This window comes from Bolinopsis microptera, chromosome 3, assembly GCF_026151205.1.
Source record: "Bolinopsis microptera isolate Bmic1 chromosome 3, MBARI_Bmic_1.0, whole genome shotgun sequence".
Lineage (NCBI taxonomy): Eukaryota > Metazoa > Ctenophora > Tentaculata > Lobata > Bolinopsidae > Bolinopsis > Bolinopsis microptera.
Genome location: NC_087074.1, coordinates 8,935,923 through 8,962,499, shown reverse-complemented (window position 1 = coordinate 8,962,499; position 26,577 = coordinate 8,935,923). Strand labels below are relative to the sequence as shown.

Here is a 26,577-nt window from a genome sequence, read left to right as displayed (position 1 = left end):
TCATTTATAGAAACAAGATTCAAACGGTGACTGAGGAAAAACTAAAGACATCTAATAACACTACAAGCAACATACTATAAACTTTTCAAAAACAAAAATAAAATCTCTTTTATAAAATGGGAAAAAAAGCTGTGCATATTTACACTTTACACCCTTTTATAGTTTATTTTACAATACAAAAATCTATACCTACATCTCTGTGGCTATAAGATACTTATAAACGATGCTTTTCTAACAATAAATTAATACATACTTTTAATTCTAATGTTCAGTTGGATGAATATATTAATTAATACTATTTACACTTAAAAAATCTTGACACTCAGTATTTTAATCCGCGTTGAGCATGAGAGCTACTCCCTGTAGCACCCAGTGAGAACTATGTTCAGTTGTGGAGAGATCCGCTTCAAACACCAGGCCCACTCCCATCGCATTTCTACGCTCCGATGTCGTGTACACAGGTGTTTTGAAGGTGTTCTGCAGCTTCAGCCTGTGTGCTTCAATCGGGATCACTTTCAGAATAGGCAGCTCTTCGACCAGGATTTTGGGTTTAGATTTCCTGAGACAGGCGTTCTCAACGTCCCAAGAACCACCCTCAAGATAAAGACCCTCAATGTAACAACCAGAGTGTAATTTCTCCCTAACATCAGCAGCTTTAGTGTGCTGTGTGACCGTGGTGTAAAGAGTGCTCTTATCTAGAGGCCAGCCGTTCTTACGGCAAGTAGCCTGTACAAGAGCTGTGAGATAAGACTCTGGAATGTGGAGACCGGACAACCACAGCACGGATGGTTCTCCCTTCTCAATCCAGGTGGAGTACTGCTCAAATCTTCTCTCAAAGTGCGCTATCCAGTTACCCAAATTCTTAAGGGTATCTGGAGAAAGTCGTCGCCAGGACCCAGGAATCTGGCCATTGAACAGCGCTTTAGCAATCTCATCCAGCTCGGCTGACATACCCACCTCTCCGGCGAGGGCTCGCTGCAGGGTAGCAACCGATATCTTCATCTTAGCGATAAGGTTATTGAAACGCTCAAGCTCCTGTAGCAAGACCACCGCAGTAGGGGTTATATCACCTAGCTGTCTTCTGATCCTATCAAGTTCGAACAAATCAGGTAACTTCTCCTCGATCTCAGTTGCTACTTTCTCAATGTACTGCTCTCGGCTGATACCTCCCTCAGCTCCAGAGGTTTGAGGTTGCAGTTCTATCATGTAACTGCACATGTCCTTGGCAGCGTTGGTGAAGTAACCAATCTCGGCATTGGAATGGAGTCCGAAGACACAGGGGGTGTTGGCCAGAGGCAGAGCCTCAATGTACTCTAAGAACTTGTCACGATGTGTTTCTTTTGGTATGTCGTACGCTACGTCTTTGTCTTTGTAGAAGAAGAAGGGTTGGAAGGAATCGAAGATAAAGTCTCCCATATACTCGTCCATGTATGTTCTGATGATTCTCCTGTCGAAGTCGTCAATTGCTCGACCTCCGTACATGACCTCTCCAATAAGATATTTAAGAGAGCTCCAGGGGATCTTACCATCCACCCCCATGGACTTGTCCAGATACGTTTTCATAAGCTCCATACAGACACGGAGATCAGACTCATTGAAATCATATGGGATGTTCCAACCGATCTTACCGTACTTCCTTCGTTCTTGTACCACAGCGTGGAAGAAGCTGAGAACGAACAGTAGCTGAGGGAAAGCGTCGTGAGTACAGTCCTGCAGGGTGGTAGATGGAATCTTTACATAAGTCTGTCTTAGATTAAGCTTCAAGCCATTAGGAGGCTCGGTCACCACTTTGAATGACCGCTGTAGAATACCAACGGGGAACCTTGGTGTTGGTTCAGTGGTTAACCACAATCTGAACTCAGGATGAGGTTTCGTGATCTTCTCCAGAGCCTTCTCAAGGTCAACCAGCCAGTTCACCAGCAAATGGCAGTTCTGCAACATGAGCCACTGTCCCCTTGTGACAGCAGTCTCCAACAGCTGCAAGGCTGCTTTCTCTTGACCCTGTCCCATAGCCAGGAACTTGAGTCTGTTTCCTCCAAATCCTGTTCTATCAGCCAGTTTCATCAGATCAGATGCAGGATCAGAACCAGGACTCAGGATGAAAACAACGGGAGAAATCGGAGAGGACTGCTCGAAAATAGCTTCAAATGTTACAACAGGAGGAGTAACAAACTTCTCTCCCATCTTCTCGGTAACGTAATTGGTAACACCATTGTAAACCCGATCAACTCTGAAACACTTGACGACACAGAGTCGTCTGAAGTTATCCAGCTTGTCGTTGAGACCGCAAGGTAGAGATTGCGATTCAGGGTCGTCACACTCACTCCATTTCCTAAATTGTTCGCCTGATCTCTCAACCATTCCTGCGATGTCTCCTCCATCGGCACAAATCTCATTAAATTTGACTAGATCCTCCCAACCCTGATCTGGAATCCAGGCATGAGGCTTCTTCCTGGGACTTTTCTCAAGAGAAATGTTACCTTTGACGAAGAAGTCTAAGTCGTCAAGTCGCATTTCATTCTTTGCCTGAAGAATCTTGATGGTCATCTGGAAGGAGAAGAGTAATTTGTGAATCTCGAACAATCCAGTACAGGCGTAAGCGTATATGTTCTGAGTCAGCGTATCAATAATGTTCCTCAAACGCTTATTTAGCAGAGAATCGGGGAGTGATCTCTTCAGAGATATGTTGAACACTTCTAGGAACGCCATCAGTGAGTATTGGTACATAGGGTTGATGACCGACATGTCTGATAGGACGAAGAAGAGGACAGCACCACGATTAGCAGCCTTCCTGTATCCGTCCCTAGTCCTCTCGATATCACTTCCCGTCTTTACAGACAGCTTCAATTTCTCCGTCACCTCAGCGGCCTTGGTTTTGGTATCCTCTAGAGTAGAGATCAGCTCGGTGTTATCAAGCATGTTGCCGGAGGAGTTAGCCAACTCTCTCAGCAAGGTATCCTCTAGGTCCTTCAACTTCTGTTTGTTCTGGAACGTTTCCTGGATTAACTTCTCTCTTTGTTCCTCAAGTTCCGGTCGTTCAAACTTGACTATCACACTCAGCAGCTGATCTTCTAATCCCTTCAGGGTGACCGTATAATTGATCACCATAGACTTACCGAATACTCCAGGGCTGTACTTGGGATTAGCAAGTTTTGTGTCGAGATAGAGTCTGAAGTTGGGATCATAATCGACCTCCTTGTCTCCCAGGACAATGAACTGTCTTTGTCCCGTACCCTTTATATTCCGCTCCAAAACATTGTCTATCACAGGATCAATGTACTCGTCTACATCCTTAAACAAGAAGGGGAATCCGTACTTGATAGCAAGTTCCAGCTGCTTCAAGAAATCGTTGTCGTTGAAAGTACAAACTTTGAGATTGTTCTTTTCTTCCCGTTTGGTGATCCAGTTCAATGCCTGCTGTTGAGGATCGATACACAGAGGGAACCTGCTGCCCTGAGTGGTTAGGATACCGTTCTGTACCGACAGTTCGTCAGGTGGGAGACCCTCCGAGGTCCACTGACTGATTTCAACATCGTTAGTAAGTAGACCCTCTAGTTTGAAGGGCTCGCTCATTGGAATATCTCTCTTTTTCAAATCTGCTTCCCAAACATCTCGCAGTAGTTCCTCTCGGAATTCGAAGCTGAATGCTCCAACGTAGCAGAGGAAGGCAGATCCGGCCATACAATCACCTAGCAAACAAGTCCTTCTCTTCAGCAACCCTTCCAGATCAACGCCCCATCGGCCCTTCTCGGACGAGAGACCGGAGATCAACTTCTGGGCAGCGTCCAAACGTTTACTCATAAGTTCGGCTTCGTCTTGGAGCTGCTGTTTCTCTGACATTGCTTCCTCGAATCTGCGGCCGAGATCTTCTAGCTCAGCAGACAGACTCGTACATTCCGTTGTAATCCTGTCCAGTTCTCGTTTACTGATCTGGAAGTTCTTTTCAAGCTTGGCCACCTTTTCTCTCTTGGGCTTGATCTCCCTTGCAACGGCACAATATCCAAGGATAGCAGTGACGTAGTCATAAAGACCAGCACCAGCTTTGGAGATATCCTGCATACGTTCGGCGTTACAGTCAGGATTCTCCTTCATGATGTTTCTTACTGTCCTAACCTGAGCGTTAGTAATACCGTCCACATTCAGGTTCATGAGGTTGTGCAAGAAATTGTTCTCAGACATCATTGCCTTAGCACTCTTCCACGAAACATCCCTAATACCCCTGACAACCAGGACACACTCACAGACTGCTTGCACTTGTCTTGGTGGTGTGGCAAACGATTTGATCTCAACAACATCTCGCTTCTCAAGGTTCTCCAGAGCTTTCCTAGCAGCTTCCAGAGCAGGCAGCGCCATGTTCAGAGCTTCTTCAGCATCTGCTTTCTCGACGATGATGAGCTTGTTTTGTTCCTCCATGTCTGCACTCTTTTTGACAGCTTCTTTCTGCTTCAGTTTGGTTACTTCTTCACGTTGTTCAATTTCTTTAAGCAGTTCGTTACATGAAGTTGTCTTGGCACTAACTGCAACCTTCTGTACTTCCAACTTTGCTTTCAGCTCGTCAATTTGTTTAGAGGCTTCGACCAGCTTCGATAAACCGACTTCCAGTCGATTGCACTGGTTCATAACGAAGTTATCCTTCTCCTCGAGCAGTCGAAGGAAAGTACTCACAAAATCAAGATAGTTCTTTGGAGTAACGTAATTCACCCTCCTGAGCATGCTGTGGAACTTGGTACTTGAGGTTATAACAGCTTGGTGAACCAGGACAATATGCTGGATAAGATTATCACGATGTTTTTCAGGGATCAGAGCGTTTTCACCACCCAAGAAAGTAGATGCCACAGCTTCGAGAGCTTGAACAGGCCAGGGCAGGAACCAATCAATGACGGTTCCGTTTACCATACCTGGGAAGTTCCTGCACCGGGTTCTCAAGGATTCTCCTACCGGGGACATGGACAACACGATGTGAAGGTTAGATGACGCCTTCCTGATGAAGTAGTTCCAGCAGTTCTCCTTGTTTGGGTTGATACCTGCTTTCATGACTTCGTCTCTCACATTACCGATAATAACCTCCTTCTCGTCATCAGGGAAGAGGGCCGGAACCTGACCAGTGGTCAACATATTGTTAACCAGCTCCAGGAATCCTTCCTCAACCACGTGACCCTCCGTAAACAGGAACACAGTTGGCTTGTTGTCGATACCTAGCTTGTTGTACAGGATCTTGAGATCCTCCTTAAAGCTGTCCTCATTGTATCCTCTGCACAGTTGAATCTCGAATATATCACATCCAGCAGCAAAAGCAGCCAGTCTGGTGAGACTCTGTTTACCAGAACCTCCGACACCAACAAGCAGAGCGTGTCCTTCAATCATCCTCAGGACTCTGTGAATACGGGTAGCGTGGTCCAGGGCATCCTCGAACAGGACGATGTTCATTGGGTTAAACGTTTGGTTGTACTCTTCTAGGATCTCTGTGAAGAGTGCTCCAGATGCGTCAAAGTCTTGTAAATCCTCGTATACTCTTGGTTCAGTCTCTGGGTTGAGGGCTGCTCTGTAATCTCCGTAAAGAATGGGGTCTCTCAACACAACATCTGCTTCTTTGTTGAAGTTGGAATTGATCAAATCGGTCAAGTGGCCTCGCACTAGTATTTTATCATCAGCGTTGATCAGCCTATCATGGAAGATACGCAAGCATTCGTTTCTCCAGACTCTTACAAACGATCCAACATCAGCGTATCGTTCTGGTAGAGTCAGAGACAGTCCATAGTAAACTCTTGACAGATCACGGAGATTGAAGATGTAATGGAATTTGGACGGAGTAGGAGGAAGTTCTTTTACAATCAAGGAGTAGAGTTCAAGCGTTATCTCTGTTAGTTTTGGCGCCAGATCTTGTATCTCTTTTGAGAACGTCTGCAGATGTCCTTTCAGAATGGTGCAGTAAATGTGATTGAGGGTTTGTTCCTCAGGGAAGACCATGTTGAATACAGTAAACAGGGATAAGAACCTGGGGTTAACTTCGTTTCTACCACCACCTGCTTTACCCATAGATGCTAGGTAGGAAATATCTCGGAAGAATCTCCACTGCATGTCCTTGCCACGATTGTACATACCACCCTTTTCAAGGAGCAACTTCAAAAGTTCTATCGGCTGCTGGGTACCGTATGTATCAACGACAGGCATGTTCATATCGTCCATAAAGACAAGGAGTTTCTTGCCGGCAGGAGGTCCAAACGAATCCTTAGTTCGTTTCTCAACATTAGACTCCAAATTCCTCTGGATATCAAGAGATGTAGTACGAGAGGAGAAGTTGATGTTGAGAACTAAATTAGAATCTCTGTCAACATTCCTCAACACCTCGTTAATGGTAGCAGTTTTAGAAGTACCAGTTTCACCCACCAGCACGATAGGTTGTCTGATTCGGATCATGTGTTCAATAAGCCAGGTAGCACGTGTAGTGTCCACTGTAGGAACCAGGATCTCAGTAAACAACCTCTCTGGGTCGTGGATGTACGGTTCCACCATCAGGGACCAAGCTTTCCATTCGTTGTTTTCCAGATCAAAGTAGTAATCAAAGAGAGTAGGTTTGCTTGTGGGAAGCTCGCTAGGTCTGGCTGTATCACTGTTAGCCGCTCCGAGAGAAGCAAGCTGTTTGAGATACTCATCAAATTTGATCCGTCCATCCTCCAATAGGGGACCACCCAAAGAGAAGCAGAGAGATGTGATGAAGATAGCCTCTATGGTATCAGTTGCTAGCATTGCAGTAGTAGCTCCGCCTGTTTCTCCTTGATCTGGAATCAGAGCATCCAAAAGGATGCCCAATTGCGTTACCATTCGTATGTCTGATATGGGGACAATTGTTTTTAGCTTTGGGACATTCTTTCCTCCCATTACACCCTCAAGGATGTATTCAAGCAGGGGAGGAACATATTTATTGAACAATCTATGGAATTCTTCCTGTTCGGACTTTAACGATCTAGCATTGACCCATTTATTCCAGTACGGCTCGTACTTCAAATTCTTGGGATCCACGTAGACCATACCGCATCTGGAGACAGTGGCAGGTGAAGCGTACTGAAGATCAGCCACCTCAAACAGGAGGGCCACATGAGATTGGAGTCTCATTCTCTCTCCGTTAGCCAGAGTCAGCAGCTTGTTGTCGTCCATCACAGAGTTCATGTTTTCCACCCACAGTGCGTCGACGTCACCATCAAACAAGATGTATCGTCTCTCCTTCTTTTCAGTAGGCTGGTTGATCTCTCGGAAAATGTTGGAAAGTAGTCCATCCGTCCAATCTCGAGTGACGGGATCTAGAATACCGTAGAGTTCAACTACCGTCACTGCTTTGGGATTCATGGTGTATATCTTGGTTTGTTGGCCAAGTTTGGTCTGGGCTCGACTGAGGGTGTCGATAACAGCACTTTTACCACCACCAGTGGGTCCTACCACCATTGTGGTATGACGAGTCAACATGGTCTCGTAAAGCTGCACCACTTTGTCGACTTGATCTTCAAGTAATATGAAGTTGTTCTCAGTGAAGGCTTCTTCCACAGCGTCATTGAATCTAGGGTATCTGACTCTCGGACAGTCCAAACCAGGGAACAAGTCACCGATTAGACCAAGGAAGAGAGGCACGTCCTCGAATATAAACTTAGGCAAGTTCATATCACGGAGCGCTCTCATCAGTACTGTATCTTCAGGGAGATCTGCGGAGCCTCGCTTCAGTTCACCAGCCATTACCAGTACAGCTTTCAGAGCACGTAGACCGAAATCGTAATGGTGCTGTTTTGAGAGCTGTTCTCTGGCTAGTTTGTAGAGCACTGTCATTTTCTTGGCGAGGATCTTAGCCATCTCGAACCCTTCAGAGAACAACATGATCTCGCAGATCTGTTGGAGATCTGGGACAATGACGACCACTGGTCTGAAGAGAGCTTTTACACTCTCTGGAAGTTCTGTGCGGCCAGCATAACCTGGGTTCATCGTAATGTAGATACCCATCCTGCCGTCCATAGCGATCTCAGTGCCTTCAAACTGGAACCTATCCAGCTTCATAATAAGGGCATTTTGGATGGTCTTGATTTGAGATGAGATGACAGACAGTACTGACACATCAATACGGTTGAACTCATCGAAACAACCCCAAGCACCACACTGACATAACCCAGAGAAAATCTTACCGATAGCCTTGAAATCCATACCCTCACCACAGTTGGTGACAAGACAAAGAAGACCGAAGGCCTTAGCGAGATCCTTTACAGTCTCTGTTTTACCAGTACCAGCAGGTCCTGCAGGAGCAGTACCCAGGTACATGGAGAGAGCCTGTGTCATGGTCAGGTAGATTCTGTCAGTAAGTGGAGTGATGACAAGACGACCGTTTAGACCCATGTACTCGTAACCGTAGTCAAATGTACCGGTACATTGCCGGACCTGCAGGTTGTCAATGTCTCGCTCCCAGTAGAACCTCAACTGTGACTCCCACTCGAACTCTCTGATGTCGAGGATACTGTCTCGGACGAACCCGTCTACGATGTCTCGGGCGTGAACATCAATAATCAGCACTGCGTTGTACTTCTTACGGTCGTTAGATGATAGTTTCTCACGGACCCTGGTGACCATTTCACTGATCTGAGCATGCATCCTGACGCTGTAGTTCTTCATTCCTAGTTTGTCTCCCTTCTTCACCTTGGTGAACACATCTTCAACCTCCCAGGTCCACCAGACTTGGTTGCCAGCCAGTACAATCATACCTTGGTATTGGTCCATCCAATCAATCCTCTTAATCTCGTGACAATAATAGTAAACTGATTCCTTTGTCAGCAGACGATTTGTTCGTCTCATTTCATTCAACACGCTCGTCATCCAGTCCTCAACTCTGCCCTCAGCTGCTATTGGTGTTCTGAAGTCCATCGCCTCACCTTCACTGGAGACCATGGCAGTAGCGGTGTATTCGTCTGCGTTACCAACTTCAAATCTCAGAGACTTGATGTTGTCGAACATCTTGATGATGTGTTCCTGTACACAAGTAGCTTGCGAGGAACCCAGGATGGAAAGCAACTCGTCGTCCGAGATAAAGAAGAAACGAGGGAAAGCGTTTCGTTTGGAGTCCAGATAATCGTTTAGAGACTTCTGACACTTCTCCAGATCAGAACTGAGCTTCTCCAGAGTGGTGAGTCTAGCATCAGCATGACAAGCGTCCAGCACCACCATTGTTTTGGCTGTGTCGTTCATTATCTTCTTGAAAGCTTTGTCGATTAGATCAAACTTCTTTGCCTCCTCAGGGAGCTGATGACGGATGTCTCCTCCGATGAAGATACCTTCCAGATACATCCACTTTCTCTGCACTACCATCCAAACCTCAACCACTTCAGAGATATGGGACAACTTCTTTTCCCAACTTTGCACCTTTTCAAGGAAAGGTCCGACAAATCTAGAAGCTGACATGCTCTGCAAATTCATGGCGTTATCGTCTAGCGATTGCATGATCTCTTCGACTGGACCAAGGACAAAACCACGGTCCTGACCTCCCTTGCTGTATTTCAATACGTTGAACTTGGTGCCATTCCAGATGTCAATAATCTCTTTAAGACCGTTCTCGATGCTCAACTCTTTAACAGCGCTGGTGGTAATATCTGCGATAACTTCACTAAAGTTGTGAAGTTCCATAGCAAACAGTTGGTCCAGGGTGAATGTGTCAGGATTCATCTCAAAGTTCTTTTCAGTGAGCTCCATCAGTTTCTTCCAATGTCGTTCTCTCAATGCATCGTTCTTAAGATCCTGGAAGAGTGGGATAGAGTCTTGGAACTCCTTCATTTTAGCCTCTAAGATGTTGCAGATACCCATAGCACGGATATTCTTCGGGAATCTTCTCAACCTCTTAAGGAAGACTTCAATTCCTTCCGACAATACAGAGATGTTAAGATTGGCCCACAGAGTTTGAGACCATTCTTCTTGGCCTTTCTTTTGGTCATTATACAGACTGTAAATCATGTCATATCCTTGCATGTCCGCCTCCAGCGAGATCATATCTGGATACATACTGATCGGAAGACCGAAGAGTTTCTCAGCATTGGCCAGCTCTTGTCTCTCGTTCTGGTATTTCTCGAACAGCTCCTTGAATATCTTCTGTTGGGTGATACCCTTGTCCAAATCGTAGCCCACCGAACCTGGTCCTTCCTGTAAGAACTTCTCTCGGAACTCGGAGAGATCCTCCTTGAACTTCTCAACTTGGGTCAGGGTGATTTCAGTGAACTTCTTCTTAACTGATACCAAACTCTGGTTAACCTGAAGAAATGAAGGTGTTATTTTGTCGAAGCCCGTAGGTATAATGGCTATGCTGAAGAAAAGCCATGTACAATGTACATACATGCTTTGACAGTTGAACTCCGAATAGTCTGAAATCCAAGCACATGTTCTAAACTACCAGATGCTCTCAAATCTCGAGTAATAAAAAATATAACTTGATAACTAGAAAACAACTTACTCTTCGACTCTGCTCGAAAAGATCTGCCCATTCGTCGTCGATCTTCTCGCATATTTCGAACTCTTTTTCAGGTACATCTATGTTGTACATCCTCAATGTTCGGTATCTGAAACGAAGAAGTTGAGTTTAAATAATAAACATGAACAAGTTATCTGATATCGTAAATTATAAACAATAATAAACGAGGCTAGGAGGGAAGATATGAGAAGAGGCTTCAAAAAGAGCGCGCACTCAGAGGACCTAATGAGAACCTAATGACTTTAATAGCGTACCTTTCAGTTATATCCTTGGCTCGAGTCTCCACATCTAGGGTGATATCTTGAATGTTACTGATAGTCTTCAGTACAAACTTCAAGTCCTCCAAGGTATCAGGAGCCCGTCCCAAGTCTACTCTCAGCTGATCGATGGTCGACTTCAGACTCTCCATGTTCTCACGAGCTGATATGTTCAACAACTTTCCTAGAGGATAAAATTCAATGTTAGGATCCCAGCTTCTTGGAAATTGATGAAAGTAAAAACCAATACGATGCTTTGAAATCTTTATTTCGTTAAAACAAAAATTCATCAACAAAATATTCAATTTAAAGCCTAAGGTTAAAACCAACAATAACTCCAATCTAAATCTCACCTAAGCTAGTAACCCAAGCGTTTGCGTTATCCTGAACACTTTCAGCTAGCGGTCCCAGGTGTAGTCTGATGAAATCAACCTCCTTTACCATGGGCTGGTTACCCACCTGCAAAATATTATTATAGATATTGTAGTCAAAAGTCAAAACCTCATCCTATATTCAAATGTAACGAATCAATCTAATATTTTCTCGTTCATCTTAAGGGGGGGGGGGGGGGGGGGGGGGGGATTGACCAACAAACTAGGACCGGTGACCGAACTTTTGAGGGGGTCCCGGACCCCAACCGCCAAACGGTGCCTGCGGTCCAAATTAGGCCCAATTTAGCCAAATACCCTGAACATGCCCAAAATCCAGATTTCAGGTGCTCTACTTGTAGCTAGTGGTCCCCTGAAGGCTGAACTCGTATATATGTCGCGAACTGAGATATGGGCAATTTAGTTCATCTTTTGCGATTATTTGAACACAGAATCCACAGTTAGGTAGATACTGAGCTGATAATCATATATAATGTGTAGTATAGGCTTACCTTCCATATAAAGTTGGTTTCATTCAAAAATATTGATATTTGACTAATTTATGGGCCAAAATCGATCAAATTTGGCACATATGCCCAAATATGGTCATATGGTTTTTGGCTCATAACTCATAACTTTGGCTCATTTTTTGTCCAATCTTGATTAAAATTCATATACGAGTTCAGGGGACCACTAGCTACAAGTAGAGCACCTAAAATCTGGATTTTGGGCATGTTCAGGGTATTTGGCTAAATTGGGCCTAATTTAGACCAAATATGGGCGTGGCTGCCCCGCGGGCACCGTTTGGCGGTTGGGGTCCGGGACCCCCTCAAAAGTTCGGTCACTGGTCTTAGTTTGTTGGTCAAATGCTATCTCTAAACCAAGTTTCACAAAAAAATCAGGGCGAACCCCCCCCCCCCCCCCCCCCCTTAACAGATTCTTAGAAATCATTGAAAACCGGATAATAACATTCAAAAGGTAATTGTTGAGGATCGTCAAAAGTTTAAACAAATATGAAACTAACCTGTTCTTTTAGAGAACAGTAAGATTGAAGTTTCTCATCGTAGGAAACGCAGCTGGGTTTTTTAGCGGCAAATTTCTCCATCATAATGGTCTTATCGAGTTTCCACAGAGGTCGATATTTCTTCCACTTATTAAGGACGTTCTTCAAACTGAAGTTTTATCATTGTCGGTAATACCTAATGTTAAATTTTAAATATCTTAGATCTTTACAAATAGTTCATTAAGTATTCAAGAAACATTCTTAGTCATGCTCACTACTTACGCTCCAAGGCTCTTGGTGATAGTCTGGCTCACAATCATGGACATGTCGGTAATAGAGGCCACGTTCTGGATATCAGAGTGATAACTGAACACCACAGCTTCATCTTCCCTCTCTCCTTGTGGGGGAACTTCTATACAAGTTCCGGACATCCAGCGAGTAAAGTTCTTTGTGCTCTCTATACAGCCTCGTACAGACTGAAATAAGACATCGTATGTTAAAGAAGAAGATATTAGATATTCATTACCATTTTCTATGAAAAACTGAAGACTCTTTAATTACCTTCTTTGGACACATTGAACAACAAAAATATTTTCGAGAAATAAAAATAAGTCAGCAGCGTATCTACCTGCATGAGATGTTTGAAGAGTTCATTGTATGGTGGATTAACTATAATATCTGGTGGTGACAGCATGGCATCAACACTGAACAACATTTTTGTTTGCAGCTGGTTATTGAAAGTTGTCAAGTTGTTCTGCACCATTTTCTCGAGAGCCTCAAATGCTCTCTTCTCCCAGTAAGCGTAATAACTTCTGAGTTTAGTGGATTTGCCAGTGTTAGTGTTCACAACCAGTCCCTCCATCTTAGTGAGCAGTGGTCCAATAGCGCGGTATTTCTGAGACAGAGTCTCTACTGTCTTAGCTCTGTGGATCTCGATGTACTCGAAGTAGTCCTTAGCATCACGTGGGAGGCCACCTGACAGTGCTGGTGGTTGTTTGAACATGTCAGCGTTCTCGATCATTCCCAGACGAGAGTTTATGTCATCAGCGTTCTTTTGGATCTGGTTCACTAGTGACTCAAACTTACCTGTAACACAAAATTATCATCAGCTACATTTTAACAATGTAGATAGGTTTAAATACTTCATTAACACAAAAATTGAATCTAAGTGACGTTAAGTTTTCACGAAAAACGAACTTGTCTCCGATTATATTACATACAACGTATCAGATTAAGACACTAACCGATTGCATGGCTGCATCTTCCGATGAAGTCAGGGATACCCAGCGAGTTCCAGTTAAGACGCTTGTAACCAGCACGCAGTACCCTCTGTAGATCCTTGATATGATCGTCCAGCAACTGCATCTCTGCTGCATTCAACAGAGCCAGTGCATCGTAATAACGGGCCAACATGCGCTTCAACCCATCAACATAACGTGAGAACTTCTCCTCTTGGAGGGCCACATTTCGAGCCAGTTCAGGAACCATGAAGCCAAGTTGTTCTAGGTACTTGGTCTCAGTGATGATCTCTGTTAGTTCAGGAGAGAAGTTGACGTAGTATTGGGGAGCTCCACTGTCGTCTCCACCAGCACCCTGAGCTTCTGCTTCAGCGTCTGGGTTTGGTGATATTCCTGGGGGAGTGGCGGTTTTTTGTGAGTTGTTTCTTAAACTGTCTGACATCGGCAGTCGTTTGGGTCAATATCATATTGATCAAGGACAATGCGCCGTTAAAATATCACGGCGCATTGTCGGTGAACAGTTTAGAAAACGCTTTGTACTATGAAGTAATTTTACAATATTTTCATGTTTGTAAATGGTCACGAAAGTGGACTAGTTACCGATAGCCAGGATTGGTTTCTTGAGATGAACGTTGAGAGTGTTCTCCACATTCTGTAACCAGTTTTCATACAGCTTATCTTCAAATGCCTTCATCTGACGTGCTGTATTGAGGTAGTGTTCTTTAGCTACCACTCCCAGCTCACCTTGCAGCATCTCCTCAAGGGTCTTGAACCTGAAAACATCAATTTTTAGTAACACTTCTATTATAACTTTGACATCACTTTTATCAGTGAAAGTTGTGTTCTAATATTTAACAAAAAATCGCGTATCAAAAATCGACACTATTTAAAAATGTACTGAATTATTGCTTACCGTAACACAGTTCTTTTGTTCCTGAAGAAGAGAGACCTAGACCAGGCAATAGCTCCAGCTACTGGAGGTTGATTCTTGTAGATAGGCGGGTTGTTGATACCGTCTTTGAACATATTGTCCATCAAATCGACCTCCTTCATAAACTGCGTCAAAATCTCGTTGAACTTTTTCATCATTTGAGAGTTGATAGCTTCTCGAGACCTGATATGCCTGAAGTTGAGAATCATGTCAAATGCTCCCTCGGCAGATCGTAGAGTCTTGAAAGAGTCGTCAATGAAGTGCTTAGCTTCAGACTCGATGAGAAGGACCTCTTGGTTGAACCAGTTCATTACTTGTCGCCATTGAGTCTGATTCTTGATGTTCCAAATGTCAAATTTAACTTGTTCAAAAGGTTCAATCAATCCATCAACTCGTTGCAAGACTTCTTCAATACGTTCTGGTTCACCAGTAACTGCCTTTAATTCTGGTCCGAAGATGTTGTAAAATTCTTCCATCACTTGAGCAATATTGAACAAATCTTGGCAAATAGCAGACATGTAATCGGTCTTCTCAAACAACCTCCTTCTGTCAAACTCCCATCTCGCATCTCGACCTGAGGCTTCAATCTTAGCCCTTACATCAAGGTAGGAATTCTTCCACGTCTTCAGAGTGGTGATAGCTTCTCCTGTTCTCTGTTTGATTGATTCTGGCTGCTCTCTGAGGATCGCTCGAATGTTAATAACTCGGGCAACATGTTCAGATATCTCCCAGGCAATACGTTCCATCAGGGGAACCATCCTCTCATCGCGATTGTAATGCCGAGAAATGATCCAAACCATTCGCAGAGCGTTCATGAGGGATGGAATAGTGTCTATCACCACGCTGAATGTTGAACCGTGGGCGAGATTCTTGAAATGTCGTTCCAAGGTAGACAAAAAGCGGACATTATCTTTGGCTTCAGTATAGAACTTATTTAGTTCAACCCTGTTGTGCTCAAAGCTGCTTAACACAGAAACCTCTGCGACCTTTAGCACTTCAAGCATGTTCTTCACCAATGGTAATTCCAGCTGTTCACAAACAGCACTCAGAGCAGAACTGCGCTCCCTCCAGAAGTCGATCTCTGCCAATGGCCCATTGCCAACAGGAGTCTTCTTCAGTTGCTGTTCAAGACACACAGCAATAGCTTTCTCCCAGCTCTCTACAGCACCTTCAAGGGTTGTGACAATCTCCATGTTTCCAGCAGCAGCTTGGATGTCCTCGATGATAATTTCGGGGATATCAAGTCGAACTTCTCCTTCGACTTGTTGGATTGTTCTGCTGATATGAGTGCAGAACTTTGACATATTTATCAAAAACTCATCCCTAACCACAGATCTAACTGGACCTGGTTTACTTTCACTTTTCCCCTTCTTCTTATCTTTAGAGGAGTCCTTAGGCTTTTGTAGAGAATACGTAGCCAACAACGGACTGTAAAGGTTAAGCATAACCTGCTCTAAAATGGGTAGAGGACGTGAGTTCAGGAATCCAAAAGAGAGATAACTAGGAACTATCTCATCAGCATGGATACGTGAAGTTGGAATTGGTATTGCTTTATCTTTCATCCTCAAGAAGTAAACCGTCGCATCCTGGTTGACGGCTTCACAAAGATCGCCGTGCATCATATGCATTGTTATGATGGTCTTCCTTACAATCTCAATCTTCTTGCCTAGAGGTGCTGGAGCTGCATCTTCTGCAAGTTCCCCGTTTTGTTCTGGGTTATCTTGCGTGCTCCCCTCCTCTTCATCTGAAGAATGAAAAGCTTTAAATACTAAACATTTTCAGCGTACATGTGTCTAAGAAAAAACAACAAATAACCTCAACAAATAACCTCAAATTAAACCATAAAAAATAACATACCTTGGTTTTTTCATATTATGTATTAATGGAATCAACTATAGAATATAAAAGCAATGCGATAGTTCCCTACTGACCATCGAAGTTACTGCTGGTTTTCGGTGCTAGCTCAACCTCGACTTCAATCTTTTCTTCTTTCTCATATGACTGTAAAATTAATTCTCATTAAGAACATCAAAGTGATATTTCTGTACAGACTTTTGTTTGATCGTATTTTTTTTGAAATATATGTGTTAAAGCTAAGAATCTGTTGTACATAAAAATATGAAATTTTATAGAATGTTTGAACCTCCTAAGTGGCAGATTAACTTTACTAACCTCAATATGGAATAAAATAGTCTGACTTGCGTCTGGATCTGTGAAGTCTAAGTACTTTTGCAGTGATATTGTGCAGGCGTACTCATCCCGCTCCAACAGGTCTTCAAACAAACTATCATCTTCAACGTTCAAGGATAAGAACACTTGGTTCTTTATCCATTGAACACGATAATCGTCCATTTAAACCATTTGGTCTAATCTATAATATAATACAGTGTTATAAAATATGATTATTGGTCTGGTTTAAGCAAAGTTTTTAAAAAATCTGTTATCTTTCTTCTCGTTGTTGTGATTTGTTTCATTGAATTTCTTGTTTTATTGGTTAAAACTGATCATGGCAGTCAAAATTGTCACTTTGTCCATCACTTTCTAGTGATTAAAACAAATCCAAAGCTAAAGAAATTACATAATTTAGAAGTGAGGTAATCAAAGTGATGAACAAAATAGAAATATATCGGTTTCAATCAAATGGCATGGTGTTTCGATGGGACTGGGAGCTTACCTGCATATCCATAAATCATGTATTGATGTGTAATTTAACAAAGATTTGACACTTTTTCAATGTTATAATTATCTTGATGGTCAAAGCATTTTGGATTTGAATCCCTCATTCGTTTACTATAATGTGATCATAGCCGTCTGGAGACTTTACTGAAAACTTCCCTTTGTGAAACTTGGGACTCAACGTGAGATTCGAATTACTAAAGAGAAATTTGTCACTCTATATATCTTCATTCACGACTCAATACACCGAGAAACACCAGAATGGCTGTTCGACCAGATACCTGGCCACCGATGTCAAAAGCGCCTTAACTATCAACTAGTGAACTCACTGGAACATCAACATGAGTTCAAACATTCTAAAGCAGTCGTACTTTCCTGCGGCATTAATGACCTAGCTAGGTATGGGCAGTCGGCCAGGAGTCTTGCGGACAATTTCTGTCCCCGTTTTATAGACTCTTGTAACAATAACAAGAATACCGAGTTTATGTTTTGTGCTTTATCTATGACTAAATTTAACTGGTTGAATGCAGAGATTGACGCTTTTAATATCATAATGTTGAACCTGGCTAAGGATATTCCAAATCTGAGTTTTTTCGATGCCCATGCCGTGATCAAGCGTGTTAACTCATACTACGTATGGGACCGCAACGACAGACATGGCATCCACTTATATCACGAGGTGCAAAGGGTAATGGCACATGAACTTGTTAACTGCGTTGGCAAGTTATGTGGATCTGAACAGAGACGTCACAGGAACTGTGAGTGGCTCTATCACCACAAGCCTAACAGTCTCTCCAGATATAACCGAAGCTGAGCGCTTTACAAATCATTGATTGATACCATTCTGATTAAAAAATACGATTCAATTTTTTCTCAACTTCCAGTCCACCTTTAACAGATCGTTACCAAGATAGATCATATAATGAAATGATCTGATTGGTGGAATTTTTCTCATTATCTGATAAGCTCATCCATTATCAATATCTCTTATCACCCGATCGCACACAAAACATTTTACTCTACAAATCTGTATCATCCTAAATCAATGAGATTTCATAACTCTATACAACATTCAAAATTCACATACAAATCTATAAATAATCAAGTGCGTTCTCTTCAGTATTACTCAAGTTCAGTGCGATAGTCCCTTATTACGTAAACGCTACAAACAAATCAAATACAAATAACACCTCACAAAACTACACAACACAAAAGCAACCACTTTATTCGATTTCTATTTTTTAGCCAAATCAGTTATTTAAATCATACTGATAAGGCCCTAGATAAAGACACTTTATTTCACTTAATTATCCGATTTTAATATAATTTACTTTTAAATCATATCACGATTCTGTAGCATACAGGACCTCCGGTTCTCGTGAAAGAATCTGATTTGAACTATAGTTTTATATACTATCAGTATCATAATCATAATATTTAGTTATAAATGGAACCCACTGTTACATCTGAAAACAAAGTCAAGATCAAATGTTCAAGCTGCAGCGGCTGGTGTTACTCTATTAGAAATATTCGCACATGCTCATGGTGTCAAAGTAATGTCCATGTCAAATGTTTTAAGGATAATTTAGGCTGCACGAGTTGCTGTGAAAGTATCATTCCTGGATTTCACGCAACCTACTATGAAATCTATGACGACTACAGTAAACTTAATAGTGACATATTTAATCCGTACGATCAGAATAGTCGATTTAATCTTATTGGCGACGCCATGACCAACGAAGAGCATCAAGATTCAACTTGGAGCAATATTTCATCTTTCCTAACTAGTTGTCAGTATAAACAACAACGTAACGTGAAAAAATCTACCTGCTCTCAACTTAAAACATTTTCTATGAACATAAGATCCCTTATTAAGAATATAGATCAACTACGTGATGATATTGAGACTTATGATAAGTATGATATATTGTGTTTTAACGAAACTAATTGCACTTTAGGGAAATTACCGAACGGAATAAACGACGTTACCTTAGATGGATTTCATGAACCATTTATCCAGGATCCAATTCGCCCATCTGGAAAAGGTGGGGGGCTAGCCACTTATGTACACAAACGTGTAGTCGATTATGATAAAATTGATATTTTCACTCCAAACCCTGAACCAACTAATACTAGTGGCGAATTCCAATTTATCAAGCTCCATCAGTGCAAAGGAAACAACAGAACGAAAATAATTGGCAATGTTTACCGTTCTCCCGCTAGGAGACCTGAAGCGTTTCTAGAAATTTTCAAAAATACGCTGCACAACCTAGGGAGACACACCCGTAAACATATGACGCTTCATGGAGATTTCAACCTTGATTTACTGAAGCACAGCAGCGACCAAGCATGTCAGAACATTATAGATATTGCGTCCTCTTACGGTTTTATTCAAATTGTATCACGCCCAACTCGCCTAACGGACCATAGTGCCACGCTTATTGACCACATCTACACAAACAATCTTGAGGATACAATAAGCTGTAACGTCTTAACGACAGATATGTCTGATCACTTAGCAATAGTCACTACAATAAATCTTGATAACACGCCAACCAGCAGCTACCGCTCTGCGTCTAACTCACAAAATGTATCTCAAACTGAAACACGTAGATTTAACGACACCAACAATCAAAAATTCAGAGACTTAATTACAGATGAAAGTTGGTCAGAAATTTTTAACAATACCAATGATGCCAACGAACAGTTCAATAATTTAAATACGGCTTATAATAAGATTTACGAGTCTGCCTATCCCACAAAAAGACAATCACGAAGACAAAATGAACGTGTTAATCCGAAACCATGGATGCTGCCCTGGCTCGAAGAAGCTATAGAACGTAAAAATGAGTCATATTATGATTTTGTTAAGGAACCATCTGATAGTAACCGCAGTAAATATGACCGTCTGAAGAAGTTTTGTAATAAACACATCGATAAAGCTAAAAACAAGCACTTCAAAAAATTTTTTGAGCAAAACAAAGAAAATTCTAAGAAGCAGTGGCAAATGATAAACAGTCTTCTTAATAGGAAAAAATCTAAACCTACTTCAATTAAACTGACTGACGAAGACGGCTCAATCAGCACTCCGGCAGCTGTAGCAGAAAAATTTAACGATTACTTCTCAAACATCGCTCCTAAAATTAAGTCTGAAATTAGTAGTAGGACCACTTTTGATCCTGGTGGAACCCATAGCACACTTCGCAACGCCACTCCAAGTAGTATTTACTTAAAGCCAGTCACTGCCACAGAAATTCAGGACGTCATAAACCTGCTTAAGAATAAAGCCACACTAGACACTAAAATTGAACCTCTAAAAATCGCTAACAGCTGTCCCAGTTTTACTAGTGTACTAGCCCACGTTGTCAACAGTTCTTTTGAACAGGGGATCTTTCCACAGGCTTTGAAAGAAGCGAAGGTGGTCCCAATTCACAAAGGTGGATCTAAATCTGACATAAAAAATTACAGGCCAATATCTCTTCTTGCTTCTTTCTCTAAAGTATTTGAAAAGCTAATGCATAACCGAGTTATAAGTTTTTTAGATAAATACAGCATACTATGTGAAAACCAATACGGTTTTCGCCCGGGTAGGTCTTGTGAACATGCTCTTCTCAACGCAAAAGACACCATTCTTAATTCAATGTCTAAAAAGCAGGTAACTTTACTTCTTTTAATCGACTTCAGCAAAGCTTTCGACCTTGTGGATCATTCCATACTCTTGCGCAAGCTGGACCATTACGGCATAAGGGGTCAAGCCTTAAACTGGTTTAAGTCATATCTCACTAACAGGAAACAGTTTGTATCAATTGGCTCGTCAAAATCTTCAACCAACCAAATTTTATACGGCGTGCCTCAAGGGTCAATATTAGGACCTTTACTTTTTATAATCTACATAAACGACCTACCTCAAATATCAGATATAGCAAATTTCATTATGTACGCAGATGATGCCAACATCTTCCTGATAGGAGAAAATCTTAATGAAGTTTACGATAAACTAATAACTCTTAGCGATGCTTTAGTTAAATGGGTAGATAATAATGGTTTAGCTCTCAACCTTAAGAAAACAAATTATATGATCTTCTCTCGACAAAGAAATCTTAATTATCGTGATGTGGCAATTTCTGGTGTCACAATTGAGAGAAAAACAGAAGCCCGTTTTTTAGGAGTTATAATAGATGATAGACTAAACTGGTCCCATCATATTTCTGCCATGAAAATGAAAATGTCCAGATACATAGGAGTCATGTACAAACTTAAAAAATATCTGCCTCTCGAAGCACGTCTTCAAATTTATCAAAGTTTTGTGCAGTCACACCTTAATTATTGCAGCCTTGTATGGGGTTTTGCTGCCAAGTCTCATATTGAATCGCTTTTTGTAAAACAGAAAATGGGCCTTCGAGCAGTATTACCTGGTTTCGTCAATTACTGGTACAAGGACGGTATCCCCCCAGCAAGTACCAAGTCTGGCTTTTATTCACATAAAATATTGACAGTACACAGTATCATTGTAAAGAACGCACTGAAAAACTTTCCTAATCTAGTACCATTGTCTCTCAAGAAAACAATTCCCAAAAGTGCACCATTATATAATACTAACCTGGATTCTATTCTCACTACACAATGGTCAGAAAAGTATGGTCAACACCCTTACAACAACTCAGTATTTTTTAAAGGTCCATTATTAGCAATAAACCGATATAATGTTGCAGCAACTTCCCCGCCTAGTCTATTTAACCTGAACATTTACAAAACTTGTATAAAAACTATGCTCATCGATCAGCAAAATGAAAACATCGAAGACGATTGGCCTAATTTCATGTTATATTGTATAACAGGACTAAGAAAATCAAAGCGTAACATAAACCAAAATGCCGATAATAACCTTGTCTCTACATCTTAGATTATATGCACACACTTATGCATCACTCAATAAACGTCGCATATCTCATCAATTACACTGCCAACATAGGACATTCTTTTTTATCGCCGCGATTTCAAATCAAGTTACAAATTCTACAAATTTTGAAGTGCTCAGTCTTGTTTTACTTTTCTTATCTTTACCTATTAACCATTGGAAAATAAAACTTTAAATTATAAACCTTCATTGCATACTTTACCGGTAGAATCTAAATTGAATAGTTTGAGATTTCCTTTACATTTTATATTTATGCATGTGCCCCACGGGGATGAATTTCTTATTACCATTGATATTATATATATTTTTTGAGTAAACATTGGCTGGTACCACGGGCCAGTCCCCAACAAAAAAAAAAAAATTGCATCGTTCCAGGGGCTGGGAGTATCATTACTATACAAAACTTTAATATCAGTCAAGTTAGTCGAATGAGATGCTGACTCCTCCAACCATTTCATATAATATAATAGGCCCCCACAGGCGACTAGGCCTGGCCTAGATTGCAGAAACTGTAATCTCACTCAAAATATAATACAATCAATCATGATGATCAAAATAATAACCAATTGTCATCGATGACAATAGCTAATATCAACCGAATGATCATCAATGAAATGATCCAATATTCTATGTTCTAAATGGTTCACAAAATTTTAGATTTTCCAATTGCAAACTTCCAAGCCAACTATATCGTGGGAATTTAATTAATCATATCAATATAAAATATGATTGTAAACAAAAATCAAAACTAAGAAAAATTAAATGGTAAATAGAAAAATACATTTGATAAATAGAAAAAAGAGAATTTTTGCAAAGTTTAACAATGTATAAATTGATAAATAAAATCAAACCAAAGCAAAAATGTTGACAAAATTGCATTGTTCTAAGTTGTACAGCAGGGTGTCAGAATTATTGGCGTGTTTGGTCGCGCAAGCCACTAACGACTAACATTGTCAACTTCAATCGCGCTTAATTGGTAATTAAATTAGTAATTGTGAGTCCCCAGGTTGATAAACCTGCGCACGACTATCCGTTGCCATAGTTTGCGGATTTTAGGACCTCTCAGTGCTGTATTATTATGTCTATGATTGCTTTGAAAGTTGAACGTCTGAAGACAGTCAAAGTTGTTTTGCGAAATGTGATCGTTCAATTGTATAGGAATCGACTTAGGACTGGATTCATTGCAAAAGTGACTGGTGTTAGTCAAAGGACAGTCCAGCGGATTTGTCTGACATGGCTACGAAGTGGCAACACTAATACTAAGAAGCCTGGAGGCCGCAAAAGCATGTTCACCCCCCCCCCCCCCGTATGTACCGGCACTTAAGTTTCCTCATAGTCAGAGGTCGAAGAAATGCAAGAGCACGTCTTTTCGCACAATTTCGTGAGAGATTCGGTCCAGTATCAAGATCCACACTGCAACGGGCTCTTCGGAAAGTTAATTTCTGCTGAAAACCTTGCAAGAAGAGGCAGATTCTTTCAGCGAGGCACTGAGCTGGCAGATTAGCTTGGATACGTGGACGGAAACAGCTCCCTCAGTCGTATTGGAACAAGATAATCAAGGTAAATTGGAGTCTGTTGCTGCAGCTGTCCCAGCTGCTTCGGTTTATCTCGACAACAGACCTGTCAAGTTGCCATGGAGTACAACTTCACTTAAAAGAATGAGGAAGAACAAGGACAGAGCATGGGCTGAATTTGATATTAATCCTTCGGATATTAACTTTAGCTGTGCAAATAGCAAGCAGCGTATTTTTGAGGTGGCAGAAATTAAAGCTAAAGTAAATTATGAAAAGAAGATTACATCTAATTTAAAACAGAATTGTAAATCTTTTTACTCGTATTTGCGTAATAAACGTCAAGTTAAGTCAAGTGTTGTTTCTTTAGATAGAGGAGATGGTACACGCACAGATAGTTCATCTGAGTCAGCTGAGGTACTTGCTAGTGCCTTTAGTTCTGTGTTTGTGCGTGAACCACCTGGCCCTCTCCCCCAAAATGAGAGTTATAACAAAGAGGTTATTGATGATATGGAAATTAGCAGTTCTGATATCAAGAAGCAACTTTTAAAGCTTAATGTTTTTAAGAGTTCTGGTCCGGATGGCGTTCATCCAAAGTTGTTGAAATCCTTAGCATACGATGAAAAGTTTGTTGAAGCTGTAACTAAATTATTTGTTAAGTGTTCAGAAACAGGAGTCCTGCCTGACATTTGGAAGACAGCATCTGTTGTAGCATTGTTCAAAAAGGGTGTTAAATCTGATCCCTTAAATTATAGACCTGTCTCATTAACTTGTATTTTGTGCAAAGTGTATGAAAAGTTGGTGAGGGCACATTTATTAACATTTTTAGAAGAACGAATTTCAAAGCATCAGCATGGATTTGTGAAGGGTAAATCTTGTCTATCTAATCTCTTAGAGACATTTGATAATATTCTTGATATTTTAGACGAAGGTGCTCCTGTCGATCTTTTGTATTTTGATTTTAGTAAAGCTTTTGACACAGTCCCCCACTTTAGACTTCTATCTAAATTGGAGGGGTTTGGGGTCAAGGGAAAAGTTTTAGATGTTATAAAAGACTTTCTGACAGACAGAACCATGAGGGTTTGTGTAGAAGGACAATGGTCTGAGGTGAAACACGTGTTATCTGGTGTTCCCCAGGGGTCAGTATTGGGTCCTTTGCTATTTATTCTTTATATAAACGATTTACCTGACAATGTTAAAAATAAGATTAAATTATTTGCAGATGATCTCAAGTTAGTTTGTAATGCAGCTAACCATAGAAGTGTATCTGATGATATTTTAGAACTCGAAATTTGGGAGAGTATTTGGCACTTAAACTTCAATCCTGCCAAGTGTAAAGTAGTCCATATTAATCTGAATAATAATCCTAACTCGAATTATATTGTAAATGGAGTAGAACTAGAAGTATCTGCACAGGAAAAAGATTTGGGGGTTATTACCCATAGCTCCTTGCTTTGGAATGAACAGATAAAAGCATGTATTTCTAAAGCAAATCGTATGATCTGCTGCTTTTCTCTAATAACTAAGGAACTTAGTTATTAGAGAAAAGGTTGTAATGATAGCTATTTATAAAGCTTTGATAAGACCTCATCTTGAGTATTGTGTCCAATTGTGGAATCCAGTTGCGGCTCATGGAAGTTGGGGGACTGTTTTGGAGCTGGAGAGCGTCCAGAGGCGGTTTACCCGTCTTATTGATGAGGTGGGTACTCTTCCATACAGCTGCAGACTGGATATCCTCAATTTGACAACGCTGGCAGAGCGGCGAATACGTGGGGACCTTATCGAAGCTTTTAAAGTAACTAGTGGTTTGACTGAATATGGATCGGGTTTGTTCAGAATGAGCAGATCTGGTCTTAATCTAGTTTCAACCAATAGGTGTAATAAGAGTGTAACTAAAGTTAAGAATCTCCAGTCTTCTTTTCTTCCGGAGCGAGTCATTCCTTACTGGAACAAACTCCCTTCAGATGTCAAGAACTGCTCGACAGTTTTAAGCTTTAAAGTTAGATTGGAAGGATTTAAGAAAGAAATGATTTCTAAAAACAGTGTAAATGATTTTTATTTTTGGAAAGTATCGAATGAAGTTTTAGGGAAAATTGAAGGACCCAGTTATTTAAGCAATAAGGAGACACATAATGAATATCTTTGGTTTCATCCTTTTGTGGCAAAGAAGCGTTTCATAAATCTTTATTCCACTGGGAAGTATTAATGAATTATTTATAGATAATGTATTAGATTTTATTAATTAATAAAATTGAATTTGATAAATTATTAATGTTGATGGAAAAATATGTTTATTTAAATTATTTTTTTATTTAGTGCAATGATATTTTGTAGACACTTGTGATGATGTTATGTCATAATCTTTACTTACTTACTTACTTACTTACTTACTAATCTTTTCCGATGAATGTAAAGTCAAGATAGGATATGATGACAGAATCTGGGTGTGGAGTAAAAAGTCTGAAGGCTATAGGCCGGACTTGTATGGCGAGGAACCCAAGGTACCTAAGCTCTCTATTATGATATGGGGGTGTATCACTTCAAACGGGGTTGGGACCCTGTATATGACCGAAGAGAACATTAATGCTGTTAACTACATGAAGATATTGGACGAAAACTTATGGCCAGTCATGTTGAAAGAGTTTCCAGCAGGAGATGGGGTGTTCCAACAGGACAATGCCAGCGTTCATACAGCGCATATTATACGTGATTTTATGCGGGAAGGTAATATCAAGATGCTACCTTGGCCGGTGAAAAGTCCGGACTTAAACATTATTGAGAACCTTTGGTTTATGCTAAAGTTTGACATCAAAAGGAACATTGAACGAATAAACAATCTGACAGATCTGAAAACTATTATTAGGGAATGTTGGGATGGCATTTCTAAGTCATATGTCAGAACCCTGTACAATAGTGTTCCCAGACGGTTAAGGGCTGTACAAATCAGTAAGGGTCATTTGACCAAGTATTAGATTAATTATTTTGTTGTTGTGATATGTATTTCTGAGTGTGTATTATTTTAGTAGAGGCTCTTACGGGCATTGTCTGCTCGATACGTTAGGGACCCCAGATACACCTTACTAGACGTATTTTTGACCGTAGAATCGATTGAAAGTAGTTTCAAGATGATTGGACTGATTGTTCTGGGGTAAAATCGCAAAAAACCGATTTTTGGGCCAAAAATAGGCC

At 41.0% G+C, this 26,577-nt stretch overlaps 1 protein-coding gene across 1 annotated transcript in view; it reads right to left on the bottom strand.

The window, feature by feature from the left end:
* Positions 1–31: 31 nt before the first annotated feature.
* The window catches only part of LOC134812259 (dynein axonemal heavy chain 10-like), a 55,565-nt gene continuing 29,019 nt past the window's right edge, over positions 32–26,577 (bottom strand). The window contains exons 2-13 of the mRNA XM_063819535.1: positions 16,456–16,654; positions 16,215–16,284; positions 14,266–16,027; positions 13,953–14,125; positions 13,359–13,745; positions 12,743–13,200; positions 12,397–12,590; positions 12,136–12,283; positions 11,097–11,202; positions 10,741–10,927; positions 10,469–10,574; positions 32–10,269 (exon numbers count right to left, since the gene is read on the bottom strand). Coding sequence (XP_063675605.1) covers positions 331–10,269; positions 10,469–10,574; positions 10,741–10,927; positions 11,097–11,202; positions 12,136–12,283; positions 12,397–12,590; positions 12,743–13,200; positions 13,359–13,745; positions 13,953–14,125; positions 14,266–16,027; positions 16,215–16,284; positions 16,456–16,635 — 13,710 coding nt within the window. The 5' untranslated portion in view covers positions 16,636–16,654 and the 3' untranslated portion in view covers positions 32–330. The remainder of the gene's footprint in view (positions 10,270–10,468; positions 10,575–10,740; positions 10,928–11,096; positions 11,203–12,135; positions 12,284–12,396; positions 12,591–12,742; positions 13,201–13,358; positions 13,746–13,952; positions 14,126–14,265; positions 16,028–16,214; positions 16,285–16,455; positions 16,655–26,577) is intronic.